General features: G+C 44.0%; 1 protein-coding gene across 1 annotated transcript; it reads right to left on the bottom strand.

Moving 5' to 3' along the window:
• Positions 1–955: 955 nt before the first annotated feature.
• LEO1 (LEO1 homolog, Paf1/RNA polymerase II complex component) lies at positions 956–19,292 on the bottom strand. The gene is made up of 12 exons (XM_032233516.1): positions 19,167–19,292; positions 16,181–17,116; positions 13,426–13,530; positions 11,911–12,005; positions 11,518–11,660; positions 10,222–10,306; positions 10,030–10,124; positions 8,782–8,916; positions 8,552–8,687; positions 7,131–7,317; positions 5,669–5,766; positions 956–1,231 (listed from the first exon to the last, which is right to left on the bottom strand). Exons 1-12 carry the CDS (start codon positions 19,222–19,224, stop codon positions 1,130–1,132), a joined length of 2,175 nt encoding a protein of 724 aa, XP_032089407.1. The 5' UTR covers positions 19,225–19,292; the 3' UTR covers positions 956–1,129.
• Positions 19,293–20,919: the final 1,627 nt, after the last annotated feature.

Raw genomic sequence — 20,919 nt, forward strand, 5'->3', positions numbered from 1 at the left:
AAACAAGTCATTAGTCTCGAGTTTCTTCCCACCAACAAGAGATCCAAGTCCAACCCACCTCAAATTCCTTCCGTTGTTAACTCCCGCTCGTTTCCCTTGACCGTTAGTAGTTCAGATTCTTGTAGAGAGCTTAAGCTCACAAATAAGTCTTGATACTGTACACTTTTGAACTGTTTGGATCTCCTGGTTTCCCCGGCACTTGTTGTGGCCCGCCAGTGGCCTGCGGAGCTGGCAGCAGATTCGGACAGAGAGGAGGTTAGGGAGGAACATGGTCCAGTCTTGGAGTCTGGGGAAGGTTCAGATGAGGGTTGTGTTGGAAGCAGAGAGGGGGCAAGGGCTGTCTGACAGTCATCAGCTGCCTTCAGAGTCAGACATCAGTGAGGCAGATGAACAGCTGGAGCCTGTTGCCAGTGTGTGCATGCACAGAGTTGACAGACGAAGGGAACAGCTAAAGAACAGGGGTTGACTTGGGAGTAAGGCCACAGGTGGACGATGAAAGGCCTCTCCCAGAGGAAATAAAAGAGGAGCGAAAGGGGTGTGGAGTTTGCAGGAGACCATTGGTTCACTTAATTGGTTCACAACGAATGACTCCTCCCAGATGAAATAAAAGAGGAGCGAAAGGGGAGTGGAGTTTGCAGGAGACCATTAGTTTGCTTAATTGGTTCGTGACTCTCAAAGACTCCTTGCCAAGTTCTGCAGAGATCGGCCTGGCAGCTCTCCAAGCCAGATGAGGTCTGTGACCGTAAATCCTCCCTTGAAAGACTTTGCTGGATGGGAATGAGCAGAATTCACAGTCAGTTAATAAAAAGGGTCAGAACAAGATATGCCCTTGTCATCAAACAGGGAAGGTGCTCAGCATTATTAACATACATCTAGAATGTGGGGGACTTAAGATGCGGGGACTTCAACTCCCAGAATCCCCCAGTCAGCCACGGAGGAGACATAGGCCTTCTAGTACGGCCAGCCCAGAATGTTTTATTCACATTAATATTATTAATGCAAGCGTCGTTCCCACCCCAATCTCCACTGAATCTACTTACACATGGTTGGAAAAGAACAATATAATCTCTATTTTTTTTTAAAAACAAACAAACCAGTAACTTTCACCCAAGTTCAGAGTCCATGCCCTTTACATATCCTCATCTTCATCATCGCTGATCACATATTTCTTCTGTTTCTTGCTGACCTTCTCGTCATCTTCGGCTTTCCTCTTACCAGAAGGCTCACTCTCCTGCAATAATAATAAAAAAAAAAACAAGAAAGAAATTTCAGACACAAGACAGGATTTGGAGAGGAAGTTCCTGCTCAATCTATTTCCTTAAGTACCGTATTTTTCGGAGTATAAGACACACCGGAGTATAAATTGCACCAAGGTTTTGAAGAGACAGATTGTCGGCTGGCGACTCCCTGGGGGAGAGCCTTCTCTGTTGCAGCTCCGGCCCTCTGGAACGAGCTCCCTGTTGAGATCCGGACCCTTACTACCCTCCCGGCCTTCCGCAAAGCCACCAAGTCCTGGCTGTTACAGCAGGCTTGGGGGGGGGGGGGGGGGCTGAGAAGCATTTACCTCCACGGAAATTGTGAATGTTGGTTTTGTTTTTAATATGTTGTCTTTGTCTCGTTTTCCCCCTTTCCCTTGTCTTTTGTGAGCCGCCCGGAGTCCTCCGGGAGTGGGCGGCATACAAGACAAATAAATAATAAATAAATAAATAAACAAACAAAACAAAAAAATTTTTTTACACTCTGCAAACCTCCCCAAAATGACCCGTTTTGCGAAAACGGGCCCTTCCCCCCCCCCCAATAAAAGGGCATGAATAGCCCTTAGGAGGCTTGTAGAGTGTTCCTGGGGGGATGGAGGGGGCCAAAAATGAGCAAAAACGGGCCTGTTTTTCATCAAAAAAGGGCATTAGGCAGCTTTCTCTACCTGCATTTTTTACGTGCTTTTGAACTGCTTGGTTGGGAGAAGCTGGAACAAGTCACGGGAGCTCACTCCGTTACGCGGCGCTAGGGATTCGAACCGCCGAACTCCCGACTTTCTGACTGACAAGCTCAGCATCTTAGCCACCGAGCCATAAAAAATTCTGAAATAATGTCAGTAATTTTGCAAGTTTCTCCCCTACTTCTCCAATACATGTGATACATCCATCCTAATACAGACAGTTGCCTTCCGGATCAATACTTGTTTTTTCTAGAGTCTTATGAATATCTTGAAAAGCTCAAAGGTTCTCCCACTGCAACCAGCTCCCAAAAAGCAATCCTTCTAAATTAATTTGAGGCAACCAACAATGACTTATGATTAAAAGGACGCTCTTACAAAAAAACACTAGTGTCTGGGGCATGCCACAACATTTGTGTCACATGTTATGCTGAAGCGCCACTTTGTGGTGAAGTTGGAAAACACTCGAAGTGAACAGCTTGAAAAAGAGAGAGAGAGAAAAAAGGCATCTTTCAATCATTAGATATTCAGTTCGGGGCAGAATCAAAAAACCCCACAAAATTGCTGAGAATTTTCCTGCTTATCAGTTGCCCCCTCCCCAATCGTAATTCCACCACCGCAGGTTTTTAAAACGGAGGCTGGATGGCTATCAAGCAAGAGGGTTTTGATGATGGATTTCTGCAACAGTAGCCTTTGAAATCACTTCCAACTCTGGATTTTGTTGTTGTTGTTAGTTGCGAAGTCGTGTCCGACCCATCGCAACCCCATGGACAATGTTCCTCCAGGCTTTCCTGTCCTCTACCATCCTCTGGAGTCCATTTAAGCTCACGCCGACTGCTTCTGTGACTCCATCCAGCCACCTCCTTCTCTGTCGTCCCCTTCTTCTTTTGCCCTCCATCGTTCCCATCATTAGGCTCTCCTCCAGGGAGTCCTTCTTCCTTCTCATTAGGTGGCCAAAGTCTTTGAGTTTCAGAAGATGATAGATGCATACATACATACATAGATACGGTAGGTAGGTAGGTAGGTAGGTAGGTAACTAGCTTCGGTGACTACATCTAGCCACCTCATTCTCTGACGTCCCCTTCTTCTTCTTTTGCCCTCAATCTTTCCCAGCATATGATAGATAGATAGATAGATAGATAGATAGATAGATAGATAGATAGATAGATAGATAGATAGATATAGACAGACGATAGATAGATAGATAGATAGATAGATAGATAGATAGATAGATAGATAGATAGATGATAGATAGATATAGATGATAGATAGATATAGATATAGATGATAGATAGATAGATATAGATAGATGATAGATATAGATGATAGATATAGATGATTGATAGATAGATAGATAGATAGATAGATAGATATAGATGTTTGATTGATAGATATAGATAGATAGATAGATGATAGATATAGATATAGATATATAGATATAGATAGATAGATATAGATAGATAGATAGATAGATAGATAGATAGATATAGATGATAGATAGATAGATATAGATAGACAGATAGATAGATCTAGATGATAGATAGATCTAGATGATAGATAGATAGATAGATAGATAGATAGATGATAGATAGATATAGATAGATAGATGATAGACAGACACAGATAGATATATGATAGATAGATAGATAGATAGATAGATAGATAGATAGATAGATAGATAGATAGATAGATAGATAGATGATAGACAGACACAGATAGATATATGATAGATAGATGATAGACAGATAGATATATGATTGATAGATAGATAGATGATAGACAGACACAGATAGATATATGATTGATAGATAGATAGATAGATGATAGATAGATAGATATAGATAGATAGATGATAGACAGACACAGATAGATATATGATTGATAGATAGATGATAGACAGATAGATATGATTGATAGATAGATAGATAGATGATAGACAGACACAGATAGATATATGATTGATAGATAGATAGATAGATAGATAGATAGATAGATAGATAGATAGATAGATAGATAGATAGATGATGGACAGACACAGATAGATATATGATAGACAGATAGATATATGATTGATAGATAGATAGATAGATGATAGACAGACACAGATAGATATATGATTGATAGATAGATAGATAGATAGATAGATAGATAGATAGATGATAGATAGACACAGATAGATATATGATTGATAGATAGATAAGATAGATAAGATAGATAAGATAGATAGATAGATAGATAGATAGATAGATAGATAGATAGATAGATAGATAGATAGATGATAGATAGCTTCTGCACATGTCTTCGGTGCGGGTGACCCTCGACTTACAACAGTTCATTGAGCGATGAGTTCAAAGTTACAACAGCACTGAAAAAAGTGAGTTATGACCATTTTTTTACAGTTACGACCTTGGCAGCATCCCCATCCCCATGTGATCAAAATTCAGGCGCTCGGCAAGTAAATCCAGTATCTGCCATGAGTATTTCTGATCAGAAACCAAAAGTAAATGCTGGTTTTTGTAAAAAACAAAACAAAACCCGCTGTAAATTGCAGTTACGACTGTAAGGATAGTGCGAACGGCCAAAAATGCAGGCTAGCTGTTGAGTACCCAAAAATGCAATTATGTGACTGCAGCGTGTGTGTGTGTGTGCGTCTGTCATAACTTTGAATCCAAATTGTAAGTAGCCCTGGGGAGGTGCATCGTAACTCTGAATGGTCACTAAGGGGCTGGTTGTCAAGTCAAGGACCTGTACACATATTGATTTGCTTATGGCCTTTATAATTTTTAATCAATGATACTGGTTGATCTAAATCAGAGGTAGGGAATGGAACCTTTACAACTTGTGGACTTCGACTCCCAGAATTCCTGAGCTGGCATTAGTATAGCTGTGTTCTGACTCAGGCCTCCCAAGAGCCTGAAGCAAACTCCTGGTCCTGACAAAACCCCTTTGATTAATTTGCTGTGAATTCTGCTCATTCACATCCAGCAAAGTCTTTCGAGGGAGGATTTACAGTCACAGACCTTATCTGGCTTGGAGAGCTGCCAGGCCGATCTCTGCAGAACTTGGCAAGGAGTCTCGGAGAGTCACGAACCAATTAAGCGAACTAATCGTCTCCTGCAAACTCCACTCCCCTTTCGCTCCTCTTTTATTTCCTCGGGGGGGGGGGGCATTCATCGTCCACCTGTAGCCTTACTCCTAAGTCGACCCCTGTTCTTTAGCTGGTCCCTTCATCTGGCAACTCTGCGCATGCGCACACTGGGAATAGGCTCCAGTTGTTCGTCTGCCTCACTGATGTTTGACTCTGAAGGCAGCTGATAGCTGGCATACGGCTCTGGCCCCCTCTCTGCCTCCGACCCAGAGCCCTCATCAGAGCCTTCCCCAGACTCCAGGACTGGCCCAGGTTCCTCCCCAACCCCCTCTACCCTTCTGAATCTGCTCCCACTGGCGGGGCCACAACAAGCTGTCTCAGGGATTCTGGGAGATGAAGTTCACAAGTTATAAAAGGGGCTCTGTTTCCCACCCCTGATCTAAATGATGTATATTAGCTTGTCTGTCCAGAAAGACTTTGAAAAACGACAACAAGATGCTTGTTATTTCACGGTTGATTGGATTCAAATTTGGTCAGATTGTCCTTCAAATGAAAGTTTCACCGTACATCAACCCAGAAGTGGACATATATCAGTTATGGATCAACAATCAACTGGTGGTCCAGCAACTCCGCCTGGATTCTCTCACCTCATCACTGTTGAGTTTCTTCGCTTTGAGCAACCTCTGCGTTTTCTCCTCATCCGAACCGTCATCACTGTCCGAAGAATAAATCCGAGCGCGCTCCTCTGGAAGAGAAAACACGCATTATACGTCGAAGGCCAGGCTGGAAAACAAACCTTAAGATCTCCCGAGCGCAGCTTAGAAACTGGACGTTAAAGGTGAGGTTGGGCCCCCACGCTGTGCCAACCCCTGGTGGAAAATGTCCAAAAAGCAAATGGGATGAACGACACCGATAAGCTTATTTGCACAAGCGCTGTGCAAGAAAGGAGAGAGAACAAGGGAAAGCAAACACACCCTGTGAAGAGAACACAACAGAAGGTGCAAATTAAAAGGTTTCAAACACAGCTGCAATGTTTGCAAAAGGCAAACAGGCCATTAAGGAAGAAGACAGATGACCAGGTGACCTGTAGGTTGTTAGATAAGCTCAAAGCTTCTCCAAATTGGCACCTTTCTCTTGGGGTAACTGGACTGGCCATACTGGCTTGGGTACTGAGAGTGGTGGACTGTATTGTGGCCCACCAGTGGCCAGCTAAACTGGCGGCAGATTCGGACAGTGAGGAGGCTGGGGAGGAACATGGGCCAGTCCTGGAGTCTGGGGAAGGCTCTGACGAGGGCAGAGAGGATGCCAGGGCCGTATGCCGGTTATCAGCTGATTTCAGACATCTGTGAGACAGACTGCAAAAAGATACAGCTGCTTTAATGAGATGCTTCTTGCACTTGTCATCTTAAATAGTCCAAAGCACTTTGCTGTGTGTTTCAACCTAGTATGAACCTGCAGGTTTGATCCACACAACCATCCAAGCCCAAATCAAACAAACCAGGTTATTGTTATGGCCCACCAGATTCAGACAGTGAGGAGGTTGGGGAGGAACCTGGGCCAGTCATGGAGTCTGGGGAAGGCTCTGATGAGGGCTCTGTGTCAGAGGCAGAGAGGGGGCCAGAGCCGTATGCCAGTTATCAGCTGCCTTCGGAGTCAGACATCAGTGGGGCTGACGAACAGCTGGAGCCTGTTCCCAGTGTGCGCATGCACAGAGTTACTAGACAAAGGGAACAGCTAAAGAACAGGGGTCGACTTGGGAGTAAGGCCACAGGTGGACGATGAGTGGCCCCTCCCAGAGGAAATAAAAGAGGAGCAAAACGGGAGTGGAGTTTGCAGGAGACCATTAGTTCGCTTCATTGGTTCGGGACTCTCCGAGACTCCTTGCCAAGGTTTGCAGATATCGACCTGGCAGCTCTCCAAGCCAGATAAGGTCTGTGACTGAAAATCCTCCCTTGAAAGACTTTGCTGGATGGGAATGAGCAGAATTCACAGGAAATTAATAAAAGGGTTTTTTTTAAAATCAGGACAAGGAGTCTGCTTCGTGATTTGGGAAAGCCTCGGTGAGAACTGGCTGGAACCGGTCAGGAGGGGGGGGCAGGAGAAGGATACCTCGTATTCCGCCTTTGTATCTGTTCTTGATGGCGGCCAGGCTGATGGCCTCTTCTCCTTCTTCTTCTTCATCGTAGCGGTCGGGCTCCAAGTAACTGGCGCTCAGGCCCCGCTGGTGTTGTTTCTCGCGCATCCTTCTCTGTTGGGATTCCCTACGGATGGACGCTCGCAGCCTCTCCTCCTCTTTCTGCGGGAGAGAAGAACAGAATCTGGAGGGGTTGTCACGGTTTCTGTGTTGGGGACGGAATCCGGGGAAGCCCAGATTAAAATCATGAACCCTAGCAATCTCTGAATTGGGGCCAGCGGCTCAGCCCCACCCTGGCTCACGAGGAGCACTGCCACTGCGCAAAGAAAACTTATTTTTCATTCCTTTGATGCTTTTAGGTAAAGGTTCCCCTCGCACATATGTGCTAGTCGTTCCTGACTTTAGGGGGGCGCTTCTCACCTCCGTTTCAAAGCCAAAAAGCCAGCGCTGTCCGAAGACATCTCCGTGGTCATGTGGCCGGCATGACTAAAGGCCGAAGACGCACGGAACGCTGTTCCCTTCCCACCAAAGTGGCTCCTATTTTTCTACTTGCATTTTTTACGTGCTGGTAAACTGGTAAACAAAGCAACTGTATATTATTACCCATTAAATGAAATAATAAATGTATTAAGAATGATTAATGTAAAGCAGAATAACCATTATGTGAATGTGTACTTAAAAAATGTAAGAGACGTAAGAGAGTAAAAAAAAAATCGGATTCTTAAAAAAAGGATAAGGTTTACCCCTCAATTATTCTTGTTAGGTATAATTACTGATTGTACAGTTATAGAGACTAACTTGATTTTGCATTTAATAACGGCAGCAAGACTGTTGGTGGCGCAATACTGGAAGAAGGAAGATTTGCCTACTATTCAAGAATAGATATTAAAAGTAACAAACCTAGCAGAGATGGCTAAAATATCAGCATATCTCAAGGACCACTCCAATGAGAGCTTTAAACTGGAGTGGAGAAGATGGATTGACTATATTCAAAATAAATATGGGACTAAGAAATTCCAGATAGTTTATGACTGAAGAAACAAGGAATGATATAATCTGTTTAGACTTAGCCTAACAAAAGAGGAGTTAAAGCTCAAATGAAAGATGATACTAACTTTCTTTAAGTTTATTTTAGAACATCTTTGTTAAAGATTTATACCCTGTATTGGTTCTGGGAAGTCGGGGGGGGGGAGGTTGGGGGGGTTCGGGTGGGGAGGGCAGGGGGGGAGGTAAAATTTGTAAAAGTTTTTTTTTCTAAAATTTTCAATTAAAAAAAAAATCAGCAGATTTTGAGCAGCAAGGACAAGAAACAAGGCAGCCAAAATTTACCCGTCCGGTTACAGAAGAGAGGAGAGGGAAAGGCAGAGTTTAAGGATGAGGTTTGATCGATGGGTACCTTAATCATTTCTGTGCGCTGGGACTCGGGATCGCGGCCAGCCATGGGCAGAATGCGGATTTTCTGCGTCTTCGAACATCGGTCGGCCAACGAGAGGGTCATCTTTCTGTGCGTGGCGCTGTCTGTGGAGTGTGGCCTGCGACAAATGAACCAAGTTAAAATAAGACTCTGCTCAAGGAGCCTTTTGAAAGCAAAAGGACAACACGCCGTCAAGATATTCACACCCTTACCGGAAGGTCAGTTTGGTCTTGAAGACAGCCTGTCCCTGAAGCCCAGTTCCTTGTCTGATGAAAAGATGGTTGTGGTCTCCCTGCAGGGGGGCTTTATACACGTCAAAGACTTCATTCCCCAAATGCAAGGACATGCTTCAAAAAGAGAGGTTAATTAATCAAGGAGAGAAGCAACCTAGAACTAATGAGAAATCTCCTGACAGTCAGAACAATCAATCAATGGAATATCTTCCCTCCAGAAGTTGTGAATGATCCAACATTGGAAGTTTTTAAGAAGATCTTGGATAGCCATTTGTCTGAAGTGGTGTAGGGTTTCCTGCCTAGGCAGGGGGTTGGACTAGAAGACCGCCAAGGTCCCTTCCGATTCTGTTATTCTACTCTATTCTTATTCTATTCTACTAATTCTATTCTATTCTTCTATACTACACTACACTACACTAATTCTGTTCTGTTCCGTTCCATTCCTTTCTATTTCTATTCCTTTCCATTCTATTTCTACTCCATTCCATTCCATTTCTATTCCATTCTATTCTTTCTATACTTTTCTTTTCTTTCTATTCTAGTCTATTCCTATTCCATTCCATCCCATTCTATTCTCTATTCTATTCCTATTTCCATTCCATTCTATTTCTATTCCTATTCCTTTCCATTCTATTTCTACTCCATTCCATTCCATTCTATTTCTATTCCATTCTATTCTTTCTTCTATTCTATTCCTATTCCATTCTATCTATTCTTTTCTATTTTATTCTATTCTATTCCTATTCCATTCTCTATTCTATTCTTATTTCTATTCCATTCCATTATTTCTTCTTTCTATTCTATTCCTATTCCACTCTATTCTTTCTATTCTTTTCTTTCTATTCTATTCCTATTCCATTCTCTATTCTATTCTATTCTTATTTCTATTCCATTCCATTATTTCTTCTATTCTTTTCTTTCTACTCTATTCTATTCTATTCCTATTCCATTCTATTCCATTCTATACTCTATTCTATTTTATTCCTATTTCTATTCCATTCCATTATTTCTTCTTTTCTTTCCTTTTCTATTCTATTCCATCCCCTCCCTCTTCCCTTCCATTCTAAATTAGTTGGTGCAATTCAAGACAATCTCAAATTTTCCCCGCCTTCAATTAACGGGACCGAAGAACTGAAACTAAGAAAACACCCCTAAGGACCACCTCTTCTACCCTCCACCCCCCAAACGTGTTTTAAGCTTAGCCGTTTCCCACAACTGTCAACTTACCTCCCGTCAGACCACTTGACGATCCGGGCGTTACTTTCTCGAATCTCCTGACCTTCCTCATCTCGGCGAGTTCGCCAACGGATCGTGTTCTCTACCTTTCAAGACCCAAAAGTAGACAAGAGAGGGTGGCCGTCAAGGAGCAAAGTCAAACAGTCAGGCTAGCGAAACGCCCTTGAATTCAAAAGCCCTTACCTTCAGTTTTAATCTCGTCCTGCCTTCTTCATCCAGCATCTCCTCGTCTTCAAATTCATCCTCGTAATACTGAGGGTCGAAAGGCCTGGAGGGACAGTAAGAAGATCGCACAAATCCAGTCAAATATTTTCCTCACTCTACGCCAAAGGTGTCAAACTTGATTCATTAAGGGACACATCAGGGTTGTGTTTGACCTCGGGGGGGGGGGGGGCGTGGCCAGCTTGTTACTCCTGTCGGGGGCCCCTGTGGGGACACCTGAGCTCCATTTTCAGCTGCCATGGCCTCCTGCAATAGCAGTAGCAGTAGACTTATATACCGCTTCATAGGCCTTTCAGGCCTCTCTAAGCGGTTTACAGAGAGTCAGCATATTGCCCCCAACAATCTGGGTCCTCATTTTACCCACCTCGGAAGGATGGAAGGCTGAGTCAACCCTGAGCCGGTGAGATTTGAACCACTGACCTGCTGATCTAACAGTAGCCTGCAGTGCTGCATTTAACCACTGCGCCACCTTGGCTCTTGCAACCCACTGTGGCCCTCCGGAGCTCTGCGGGCCGGTCCTTCGTTGTTTCTAGGGTGGCCCCGCGGGCCAGCTCTACCATATTTTTCAGACTATAAAACGCACCAGAGTATAAACCAGGCCATTTTTTGCACACACAAAAAAAAAATTGGGGGGGGGGCATGCAGAGGCTTTGGGAAGCTTGTAGAATGCTCCTGGTGGCTTGGGGGAGGCGCAAAAATGAGCACGTCCATTTTTGAGAAGGGAGAAGGAGTTTTGGGAGAACAAAAAATGCTACATTCAGTGTATAAGATGCACCCAGATTTTCACCCTCTTTTTTGGGGGGGAAAAAGGTGTGTGTCTTATACTCCCAAAAATACGGTACTTAAAATATTTACAAAACGTGAGGGGGTGTACTCACTTCTGTGATATACTATATAGTTTATTGTCCACCTTACCTCACACAAGCACATGCACAAACACACAAGGCATCTGTATTCTGACGCTTTATTTAAATTAAACTTGTAGAGTAGAAATCGCATGACTTCTGTAGATGCCGTACGCTAAATCAAAAAATCAGCAACTGATTTAGGGTTGACTGAATGTCGGTGGCAACGGAGCAAAAGGCGAAGTCATATGGGGGGGGGGGGGGCGATTCGCTTAACTACCGTGGGACTAATTTAACTGCACCATTCACATAACACATGTGGCCAGGAAAGGTGTAAATTAGCACTCGACTGTGGTGGTACATCAAGGAGTACCTGCATTTCCCCCGATTTCAGCTTCTGACTCCCACTCACCTGGGTTCCACACTGAGGAAGTTGGGAAGCTTTACGAAATACAGGTCGTTTCCCAGATCTGTGTTGACTTTTGGGATTTCTACTTCTATCCGTGTTTCAGGAATAGGCTCTTCTTGCTGATCCTCATTCAAACCATTCTCATCCTAACCCAGAGGAGGGGGAAAAAAGAGACAGACACACACACACCCAAGTCAGTTATGAAAGGGAAGTGAGTTGAATATCCCTCTGTATAGACCAGAGGTAGTCAACCTTTTTATACCTACCTCCCACTTTTGTATCTCTGTTACTAGCAAAATTTTCTAACTGCCCACCAGTTCCACAGTAATGGTGATTTTATGAAAACCCAATGAAAATATTTTTAAATAATGCTATGAATTTTGCTCCTCTACTTACAATAGGCTGCCCTGGTGTTGGTGGCTTGTCTTCTCCATCACTTCCTGAAGAGATATCATCTGCTCCTCCAAATAAATCCATTGCGTCTCTGTTATCTTAAGCAGAAGGTTAAACAGAAGAATTACAATAACAGAATAATTGGATATGAACATTGAATGTTATCCGTGAAGTGAAGGTTAGAAATACGTTTGGACTATATATAAAGGTTATTAATAACGATAACAATAAAAAAGAACAAAATTAGACACAGCTGTTTTAATTATTAGAGAGGGAAATGTTATGATATAGGATATAGTCAAATAAAGAAAGGATAATGATAATAAATTATATACGTGCTATGGGTATAATATAAGGGAATTGGATGTAAATGGTAAACAGGGATTTGGAAAGGAGGATTAGAAAATTTTGGTATTAAATATTATTGATGTTTAGCTAGAATAGGATATGAGGACTTAATGTTAATGGAGGATTTTATAAATAAGTAAATGAAATGCCAGTATGTGGTTATGGTATATTTTATGATGAAGGACGTTTAAATAATCTATATTCAAATAAAAGTGGAGGTATGATGATGGTAATATAATAAATATCTGAGTTAAGATATTAGAATTAATATGAATTATATTTGATGGCGGTGGAAGAGATGCACAAAAGCCTTTTGTAACCAACTGATACACTTTCTACAGTATGTAAAGAAGGAGGATTTGTATGTTTGTATTGAAAATAAATATATATATATATAAAAAAAGAATTACGATAACAGAAAAATACGGGCAAATCTGTCATAAAGGAAGAAAAACGAGAGACCTACAAGATTAGAGATGGGAGTCGTCACAAGGTTCAAATGTCAGCACAATTATAAAGTTAGTAAACCAAATGGGCAAACAAAGTGAGGCATACACACAACCTCCTACACAAGCACACACCCTTTCTTTCAAGGGGCTCAGTGAGATATATACACCGTATTTTTCGGAGTATAACACGCACCAAGATTTTGAAGAGGCAAATTAAAAAAAAAAAGTTTTTGCACTCCGCAGACCTCCCAAAAATGACCCATTTTTTTTTTGCAAAAACAGGCCCGTTTTTTGTCCCCCCCAAAAAAATTGTATTTTTGTATTTTATTAATATTTATAGGCCGCCCTTTTCCCCGCGGGGACTCAGGGCGGCTTACATAAAATAGGGAGGGGGGGCATGCATAGCCTTTAGGAGGCTTATAGAGTGGGAGCTGGGGGGGCATCCTTTTTCCTCTTCCTGTCCTAACTGAAAGCCCTATCAATTGGGGAGCCAACCGGCAACAGGGAGCTGCAGCAGAGGGATGAAAGAGCCACATGCGGCTCCGGAGCCACAGATTGCTGACCCTCTCAGCTAGACCTACACCACTTTTTTTTTTGGGGGGGGGATGTACAGCAGAGCCTGGATGTTTCTGCTCTAGGCCACTGGAGGAAAAGAAGAGTGGCTTACCACCCAAAACTAAAGCGCAATCCAAACAGAAGAGGAGAAAGCAACGTAGCTTACTTTTTTGCCCTTCCGCATCGCTTTCCATTTCGGAATCGGATGCAATTCGCTTCTTGCTCTTCATTTGGGGAATATCGTCGTCACTGTCACTGATTCTTGGTGATTCTGTGAGAGCAGAAATGTTGTTAGCCCTCCATCCAGGGTTACAAAACCCCTCCCCGACCAACCTTTCCAGCCGGAGCCCTCAGGTGCTAGAGAATACAATCATCACTATCCTCCCCCCAAAAAATATTTGCATGTAAATTAAAAACCTAATTCAGGGACACACAAATCAAGTGAACCGAGAACAGTCTGAAGGGGATGAATCTTTTTGCCGTACTCATCTCTGAGAAAAACAGTTGGCCAGTGTTGCTTAACCAAAGTTTGTCGTGCCAAACTGTTAATAGTGGTTTACCTAGGACATGTTCAAGAGTGTTGCGGCCCGCCAGCGGCCAGAGGAGCCGGAAGCAGTATTGGACACTGAGGAGGTTGGGGAGGAGCCTGGGCCAGTTTTGGAGGCTGGGAAAGGCTCAGATGAGGGCTCTGCCTCGGAGGCAGAGACGGGGCTGAGGCCGTCTGGCAATGATCAGGTGCCTACCGAGCTAGACAGCAATGAGGCAGAGGAACAGCTGGAGCCTGTTCCCAGTGTGTACATGCATAAAGCTGCCAGAAGAAAATAACAACTCAGAAATCAGGGTGGACTTGGGAATAAAGCCACAGATGGAAGGTGAATGGCCCCTCCCATAGGACATAAAAGAGGAGCGAAAGGGGAGTGGGCTTTTGCAGGAAACAATTCGTTCGTTCGGTCATTAGATTCATTTCAGGAGTGTGAAGATCTGTCCGTGAATCTCAGAGACTCTGTGCCCAGGCTTTCCTTGCACAGCACCTCATTTAGAAATATTTACATGGCAGCTTTCCAAGCTAAAGTCTGTAGTCCTTTTTACTCCATTGAAAGACTGTTTGCAAGACCTTTGCTGAATGTGAATGAGAAGAATTCACCTTCATTTAATAAAAGGGGTTTTATCGGAACCAGGATTCTGCCTCGTGCTTTTTTGGGGAAGCCGAGGTCAGAACAAAGAGTTCATTTTATTTATCTATGCAGTTTAGAGACCACCTGACCACCAAACACTGGGTGGCTTATCAAATTAAAAAGTAGAAAATAATAATAATAATTGTTGATCACATACTCAGCTGCTGTAAAAAAAATCACAGAGACTGATTATAAATTTACGGCACAATTCAGTAGCATAAATGATCCATTGGGATTTGTGCAAAAATTATAATATTAAAACAGCAACAAACTGGTGGGAACATCAGCCTGAAAAAGTCACCGAAAATCAGATGGTCAAGATCTTGTGGGATTTTCGTATACAAACGGACAAAATACTGGCTCATAATACACCAGACATCACACTGGTTGAGGAAAAATAAGGTCACAATCATAGACATCGCAATACCAGGTGATAGCAGGATTGATGAGAAGGAATATGAAAAAATCGCGAAATACCAGGACTTAAAAATCGAAATTCAACGATTATGGCACAAACCAGCAGTGGTAATTCCAGTGGTAATTGGCACACTGGGTGCTATTCCAAAAGCACTGGAATTACATTTAAAACAGTTAAAAATTGACAAAATCACCATCAGTCAAATGCAAAAAGCCGCACTGCTTGGATCTGCACGCATATTACGAAAATACGTTACGACGTCCTAGGCCCCTGGGTGGGGCCCGACTAGTAACCAATGCCAAATCCGGCGAAACAACTGGCCGCTGTGATACAATTGTACAATAATAATAAAACAAAAACAAAACCCCGGAAGAGACTTTTAAGAGATAACATTCTGCCGTGTTTCAGCTCAACCGCATCCAAGGGTTTTTCAAGCTCAGCAACATTTAAGCTACGAAGACCGGCTGGGGAATTCTGGGGATAGAAGTCTTCAGAGCTTAAAGTTGTTAAAGTGGAGAAACACTGCCCTAACTCAAAGCCTGGGGGGAACAGCTACATTTTTTGCAATGTTTTGAGTATAATCAAGATCAATAGAACAACCTATGCACCAGAAATGGGTTCCTACCAGTTCGCACCTATTCGGTAGAACCGGTTCGTCAAATCTACCGAATCGGTTCGAAGAGGTTCCACTAGTGGACCCGGAAAGCAGGCCACACCTACAGAAGAGGTTCCAATTTTTTTTTGAAACCCACCACTGGTCCTTGGATATGATTATTCTACACTATCATGCTCCTATTTATAAAACTCAGTGCCTCTGTGAAAGGCAAGGATGACTACTGCGTTTGTGGTGCAATCAGAACATTGTGTGTGAAGTTGTTTTAACGCAAACCAAAAATGCCTTTTAAAAAACAAGTTTACATCATATTCTTATGCATGCCAGTGCTGTGTGTGAGGTAATTTAAGGTGGTTCTGACAAGTGTCGTCGGCATCTTCATATCCGGTCACATGGGTGGCAAGCCACTCCCATCCGGTCACATGGGCGGCAAGCCACTCCCATCCGGTCACATGGGTGGCAAGCCACTCCCATCCGGTCACATGGGTGGCAAGCCACTCCCACAAAGGAGGCCACACCCACAGAGTAGGTTCGAACAATTTTTGAAACCCACCACTGCTTTGGATTTGCTTAGCTAAAAGTCCCATTCTTGCAAGCCGTGTGGTTAGAGTTCATGAGAGAAGCAGGCTCAACCAGGTCAACAAAGAAAACCAACATGAAGATTAAAACATAAAGATACCTAGCACTCATCCATAAATCCCCCCATTTCTTTTACCTGATTTGTGCCCGCGCTCCTCTTCGTCGTCTGACAAATGGCGCTCCTCGTCCTCTGAGTGCTGAGGCCTCTCATCGTCTGAATTCAGAAGCTTCTCCTCTTCCGAGTGGGCCGCCCTTTCATCCTCATCGTCCGAGTTCTGCATGTTTTCTTCGTCGGAATGTCGCGGCCTTTCCTCATCGTCCGAGTTCTGAAGCTTCTCCTCGTCAGAAAGTTGGGGTCTCTCGTCTTCCTCATCAGACTGGTCCATCCTCTCCTTGCGGTGGTCCGAGATCAGGGTCCTCTCTTCATCGTCTGAGTTTTTATCTTCGTCGTCGGAATGCTGAACCTGCTCCTCGTCGTCTGAATTCTGGAGCTTCTCGTCGTCTGAATTCTGGAGCTTCTCGTCGTCTGAATTCTGGAGCTTCTCGTCGTCTGAATTCTGGAGCTTCTCGTCGTCTGAATTCTGGAGCTTCTCGTCGTCTGAATTCTGGAGCTTCTCGTCGTCTGAATTCAGGAGCTTCTCGTCCTCCTCCGACTGATCGCTCTTGTCCTCTCCACCCCATTTTTCGTCCTCGGAATGGGCTTTCTCGGATCCTTCCGCCTCAGAGTGATGGCTACCGTCCTCTGACCTGCGGTCCTCATCATCTTCCTCATCGTGCGCAGCTTCTGAGCCACTGTGCTGCTCGATCTCTGACTGGTCATTGTCCTCGTGTTCAGAGTGCGCCGAGCCTTCGGAATGATTGTAGGAGCGTTCCGACTGGTTGTCGCTGCCGCTGTGGTGAGACACACCATTGTGAGACCCACCGTCATCCTCACTGTCTTCACCGAACAACTCTTTATTGCTGGGTTTTAAAGCATCTTGATCGTCCTCTCGGTCACTCTCGCTACCGGAAACATTACTAACGGAGCCGGTGTTCTCCCGGTCCGAATCTGAGTCAGATCCAGAATCAGAGTCTAGCCAAAAACCAGAGAAAATATACAGTATTAATCAGAGAATAAGAATCAGATTTCTTACAAAGCAAACATAACACCACCACTTTGCAATGAAAGTATTCCTTCTGCCTGAAGGAAAGCGTACTCTATTTTCAGAAAGAGAGGGTACTAAATCAATATTAAAATGATGCCAGGGTGCCTATGGAGATTCTCAGTCACATCCAGGTCATGCTTGTCCCAAAGGTATTAGAGCCGAGGTGGCGCAGTGGTTAGGGTGCAGTACTGCAGGCCACTTCAGCTGACTGTGATCTGCAGTTCAGCGGTTCAAATCTCACCGGCTCAAGGTCGACTCAGCCTTCCATCCTTCCGAGGTGGGTGAAATGAGGACCCAGATTGTGGGGGCAAGTTGCTGACTCAATTTGCTAAAAAATTTGTAAACCGCTTAGAGAGGGCCGAAAGCCCTATGAAGCGGTATATAAATCTAATAAATAAATAAATAAATAAATAAATAAATAAATAAATAAATAAATAAATAAATAAATAAAGAAAGAAAGAAAGAAAGAAAGAAAGGTGCTTTTTTCAAGAGGCAACTGGACTTTCTGGGTTTTTCTTTGAAGATGTTTCGCCTTCTCATCCAAGAAGCTTCTTCAGCTCTGACTGGATGGTGGGGGGAACGGCCCCTTGAAATAGCACCTTTGAGGTGTCGGGGTCCATTTCAACACAGTATAAAGAAACAGCATCAAACAGGATATTACCAAATATCTGAACAGGCAAAGGAGGAAAATGGACAATTGTAAAAGGCGGCAAATAGGGGGGAAACCTGCAAAAAATGTAGTTCCATGCACCTATCTGTGCACTAAGTTTTCCAGCCTCAGAAAGACTGGTTTCACAATTGCAATATTTTTCCAACAAAACTTTATGACACTGAACCATTTTTTTTAATTATGTTTTTATTTTGACTTTTTTATAACTCAAGAAGGTGCACATTCCTAATACTAACAAGAACCCTGAAAGGTGGATTAGTAAGGCCCTCTGAACATGCTCGAAGGAAGGAAGGAAGGAAGGAAGGAAGGAAGGAAGGAAGGAAAGAGGGCGGGAAAGAGGGAAGGAAGGGACAAGCAGGTAGGGAGAAAATAAAGAAAAAAAGAAGGGAGAAAAGAAGGATGGGAGAAGGGAGGGAACAGACAGGAAAGGAGGAAGGAGGGAAGGCAAGAAAGAAGGAAAAGGCAAGAAGGAAGGAATAAAAGAAAGAAGAAAACAAAGAAGAAAATGAAGGAAGGAAGGAAGGAAAGGACAAGCAGGCAGGGAGAAAAGAAAGAAGAAAAGAAGGGAGAAAGGGAAAAGACAGGAAGGAAGGAAAAAGGCAAGAAGGAAGGGAAAAAACGAAGAAGAAAAGGAAGGAAGGAAGGAAGGAAGGAAGGAAGGAAGGAAGGAAGGAAGGAAGGAAGGAAGGGACAAGCAGGCAGGGAGAAAAGAAGAAAAGAAGGGAGAAAAGAAGAAACGGGAAAGACAGGAAGGAAGGAAAAGGCAAGAAGGAAGGAAAAGGCAAGAAGGAAGGAAGAAAACAAAGAAGCAAAGTAAGGAAGGAAGGAAGGAAGGAAGGAAGGAAAGAAAGAGGGAAGAAAGGGACAAGTAGGCAGGGAGAAAAGAAGGAAGGGATGAGGGAGGTAGGGAAGACAGGAAAAATGAAAGGAAGAAGGAAGGAAGGAAGGAAGGAAGGAAGGAAGGAAGGAAGGAAGGAAGGAAGGAAGGAGGGAAGGGACAAGCAGGCAGGGAAAAAAGAAGGAAAAAAACGAAGAAAAAAGAAAAGGAAGGAAAGAAGGGAAAGGAGGGAGAAAACAAGTAACAAATGACGAAAAGAAAGGAGAAAAGAAGGGAGAAAAGACAGGAAGGAAGGCAAGAAGGAAGGAAGAAAACAAATGAAGAAAAGAAAGAAGAAAAGAAGGAAGAAAAGAAGGAAAAGAAAGAAAGAAAGCGAACCCTGAAAAATTCTCGGGCGGCGTTTCCAAATCGGGGCGGGGCTCCGCGGATGCGCGACCGATTCCCTCGCCCCCCCCCCAGCCCCCCCTACCTTTTTGCTCCGGTTCCGTGTCGGCGTCGCTGCCGAAGAGTTCCTCCATGTCGGCCATGCAGAGAGAAGCCCAATTTCAAGGCCAGAGCCACGGACCCGGGAGAGCCCGGAAGTGGCGCCCTTCGATGACGTCACGGGTCCGCGACCAGGCCCCCCCTCAGCGGAAAAGGCGGGCTTTCTCGGGGCGAATTTCTTTCACTCCTGCAATTCCTATCAAACATCCCACGGTTCTTTAGTCTTCGGCTGAGACATAACACGTGTTCATGTATCCCATGAGAAGCGTAGTGGGGGGGTGGGGTGGGGGGAAGGCGAGGAAGGAAGAGGGTTACCCTTGCAGGTTATAATGATTGAGGGTCCCGCCTCTTCACTTTAATATATCTATGGCAAACCGTTTCTCATTGAGAAAAAAAAAGTCATTCTCCATAGAGATAAAATTGTAGAGTCCCTATTCCCAAATTGGATTTAAAAAAATATTTTACCAGGAAACGTAGATACAACGGGTTGGATAAGTCAGCTCCTAACCTAACCTAACCCTAACCCCTAACCATTCCAATGAGCTGCGAATCTATTGATGGTGTCCATTTTTCTGTCTGAGTTCATGGGGACCTAACCCTAAACCCTAAGTGGGTTTTCCCCCCTATGGGATTTTCCCATGTATTTTACCAGGAAACGTAGATACGTCGGGTTGGAAAAATCAGCACTCTCCTAAGCATAGTGATGAGCTGCAAATCCATTGGCAATGTCCATTTTTCTGTCTGAGTTCATGGGGACCTAACCCTAAGTGGGTTTTTCCCCCTATGGGATTTTACCAGGAAAGGTAGATACGATGGGTTGGAAAAGTCAGCAACCTCCTAACCATTCCGATGAGCTGCAAATCCATTGGCGGTGTCCATTTTTCTGTCTGAGTTCATGGGGACCTAACCCTAAACCCTAAGTGGGTTTTCCTCCCTATGGGATTTCCCCATGTATTTGACCAGGAAACATAGATCGGGCATGTTGGAAAAGTCAGCTCCCCCCTAACCATTCTGATGAGCTGCAAATCCATTGGTAGTGTCCATTTTTCTGTCTAAATTCATGGGGACCTAACCCTAACCCTAAGTGGGTTTTCTCCCCTATGAGATTTTCCCATGTATTTTACCAGGAAACGAAGATACGACGGTTGGAAAAGTCAGCTCCCTCCTAACCATTCCGATGAGCCGCGAATCCATTGGCGGTGTCCATTTTTCTGTCTGAGTTCATGGGGTCCTAACCCTAAACCCTAAGTGGGTTTTCCTCCCTATGGGATTTTCCCATGTATTTGACCAGGAAACATAGATAGGGCATGTTAGAAAAGTCAGCTCCCCCCTAACCATTCTGATGAGCTGCAAATCCATTGGTAGTGTCCATTTTTCTGTCTAAATTAATGGGGACCTAACCCTAACCCTAAGTGGGTTTTCTCCCCTATGAGATTTTCCCATGTATTTTACCAGGAAACGTAGATACGACGGTTGGAAAAGTCAGCTCCCTCCTAACCATTCCGATGAGCTGTGACTCCATTGGCGGTGTCCATTTTTCTGTCTGAGTTCATGGGGTCCTAACCCTAAGTGGGGTTTCCCACCAATGGCATTTTCCTATGTTATAGGAAACTTAGAGCCGAGGTGATGCAGTGGTTAAATGTAGCACTGCAGGCTACTTCAGCTGACTGCAGTTCGGCTGTTCAAATCTCACTGGATCAGGGTTGACTCAGCCTTCCATCCTTCCGAGGTGGGTAAAA

Source organism: Thamnophis elegans, chromosome 16, assembly GCF_009769535.1.
Source record: "Thamnophis elegans isolate rThaEle1 chromosome 16, rThaEle1.pri, whole genome shotgun sequence".
Taxonomy (NCBI): domain Eukaryota; kingdom Metazoa; phylum Chordata; class Lepidosauria; order Squamata; family Colubridae; genus Thamnophis; species Thamnophis elegans.

Bases quoted from the DNA above. Each gene is read 5' to 3' on its own strand.
- LEO1 (XM_032233516.1), bottom strand. From the start codon at position 19,224: ATGGCCGACATGGAGGAACTCTTCGGCAGCGACGCCGACACGGAACCG. The intron at 10,307-11,517 runs GTGAGTGGGAGT...CTGTCCCTCCAG, and splicing joins TTCCTCAGTGTGGAACCCAG to GCCTTTCGACCCTCAGTATT. The intron at 7,318-8,551 runs GTACCCATCGAT...TCTCTCCCGCAG, and splicing joins AGCGCACAGAAATGATTAAG to AAAGAGGAGGAGAGGCTGCG.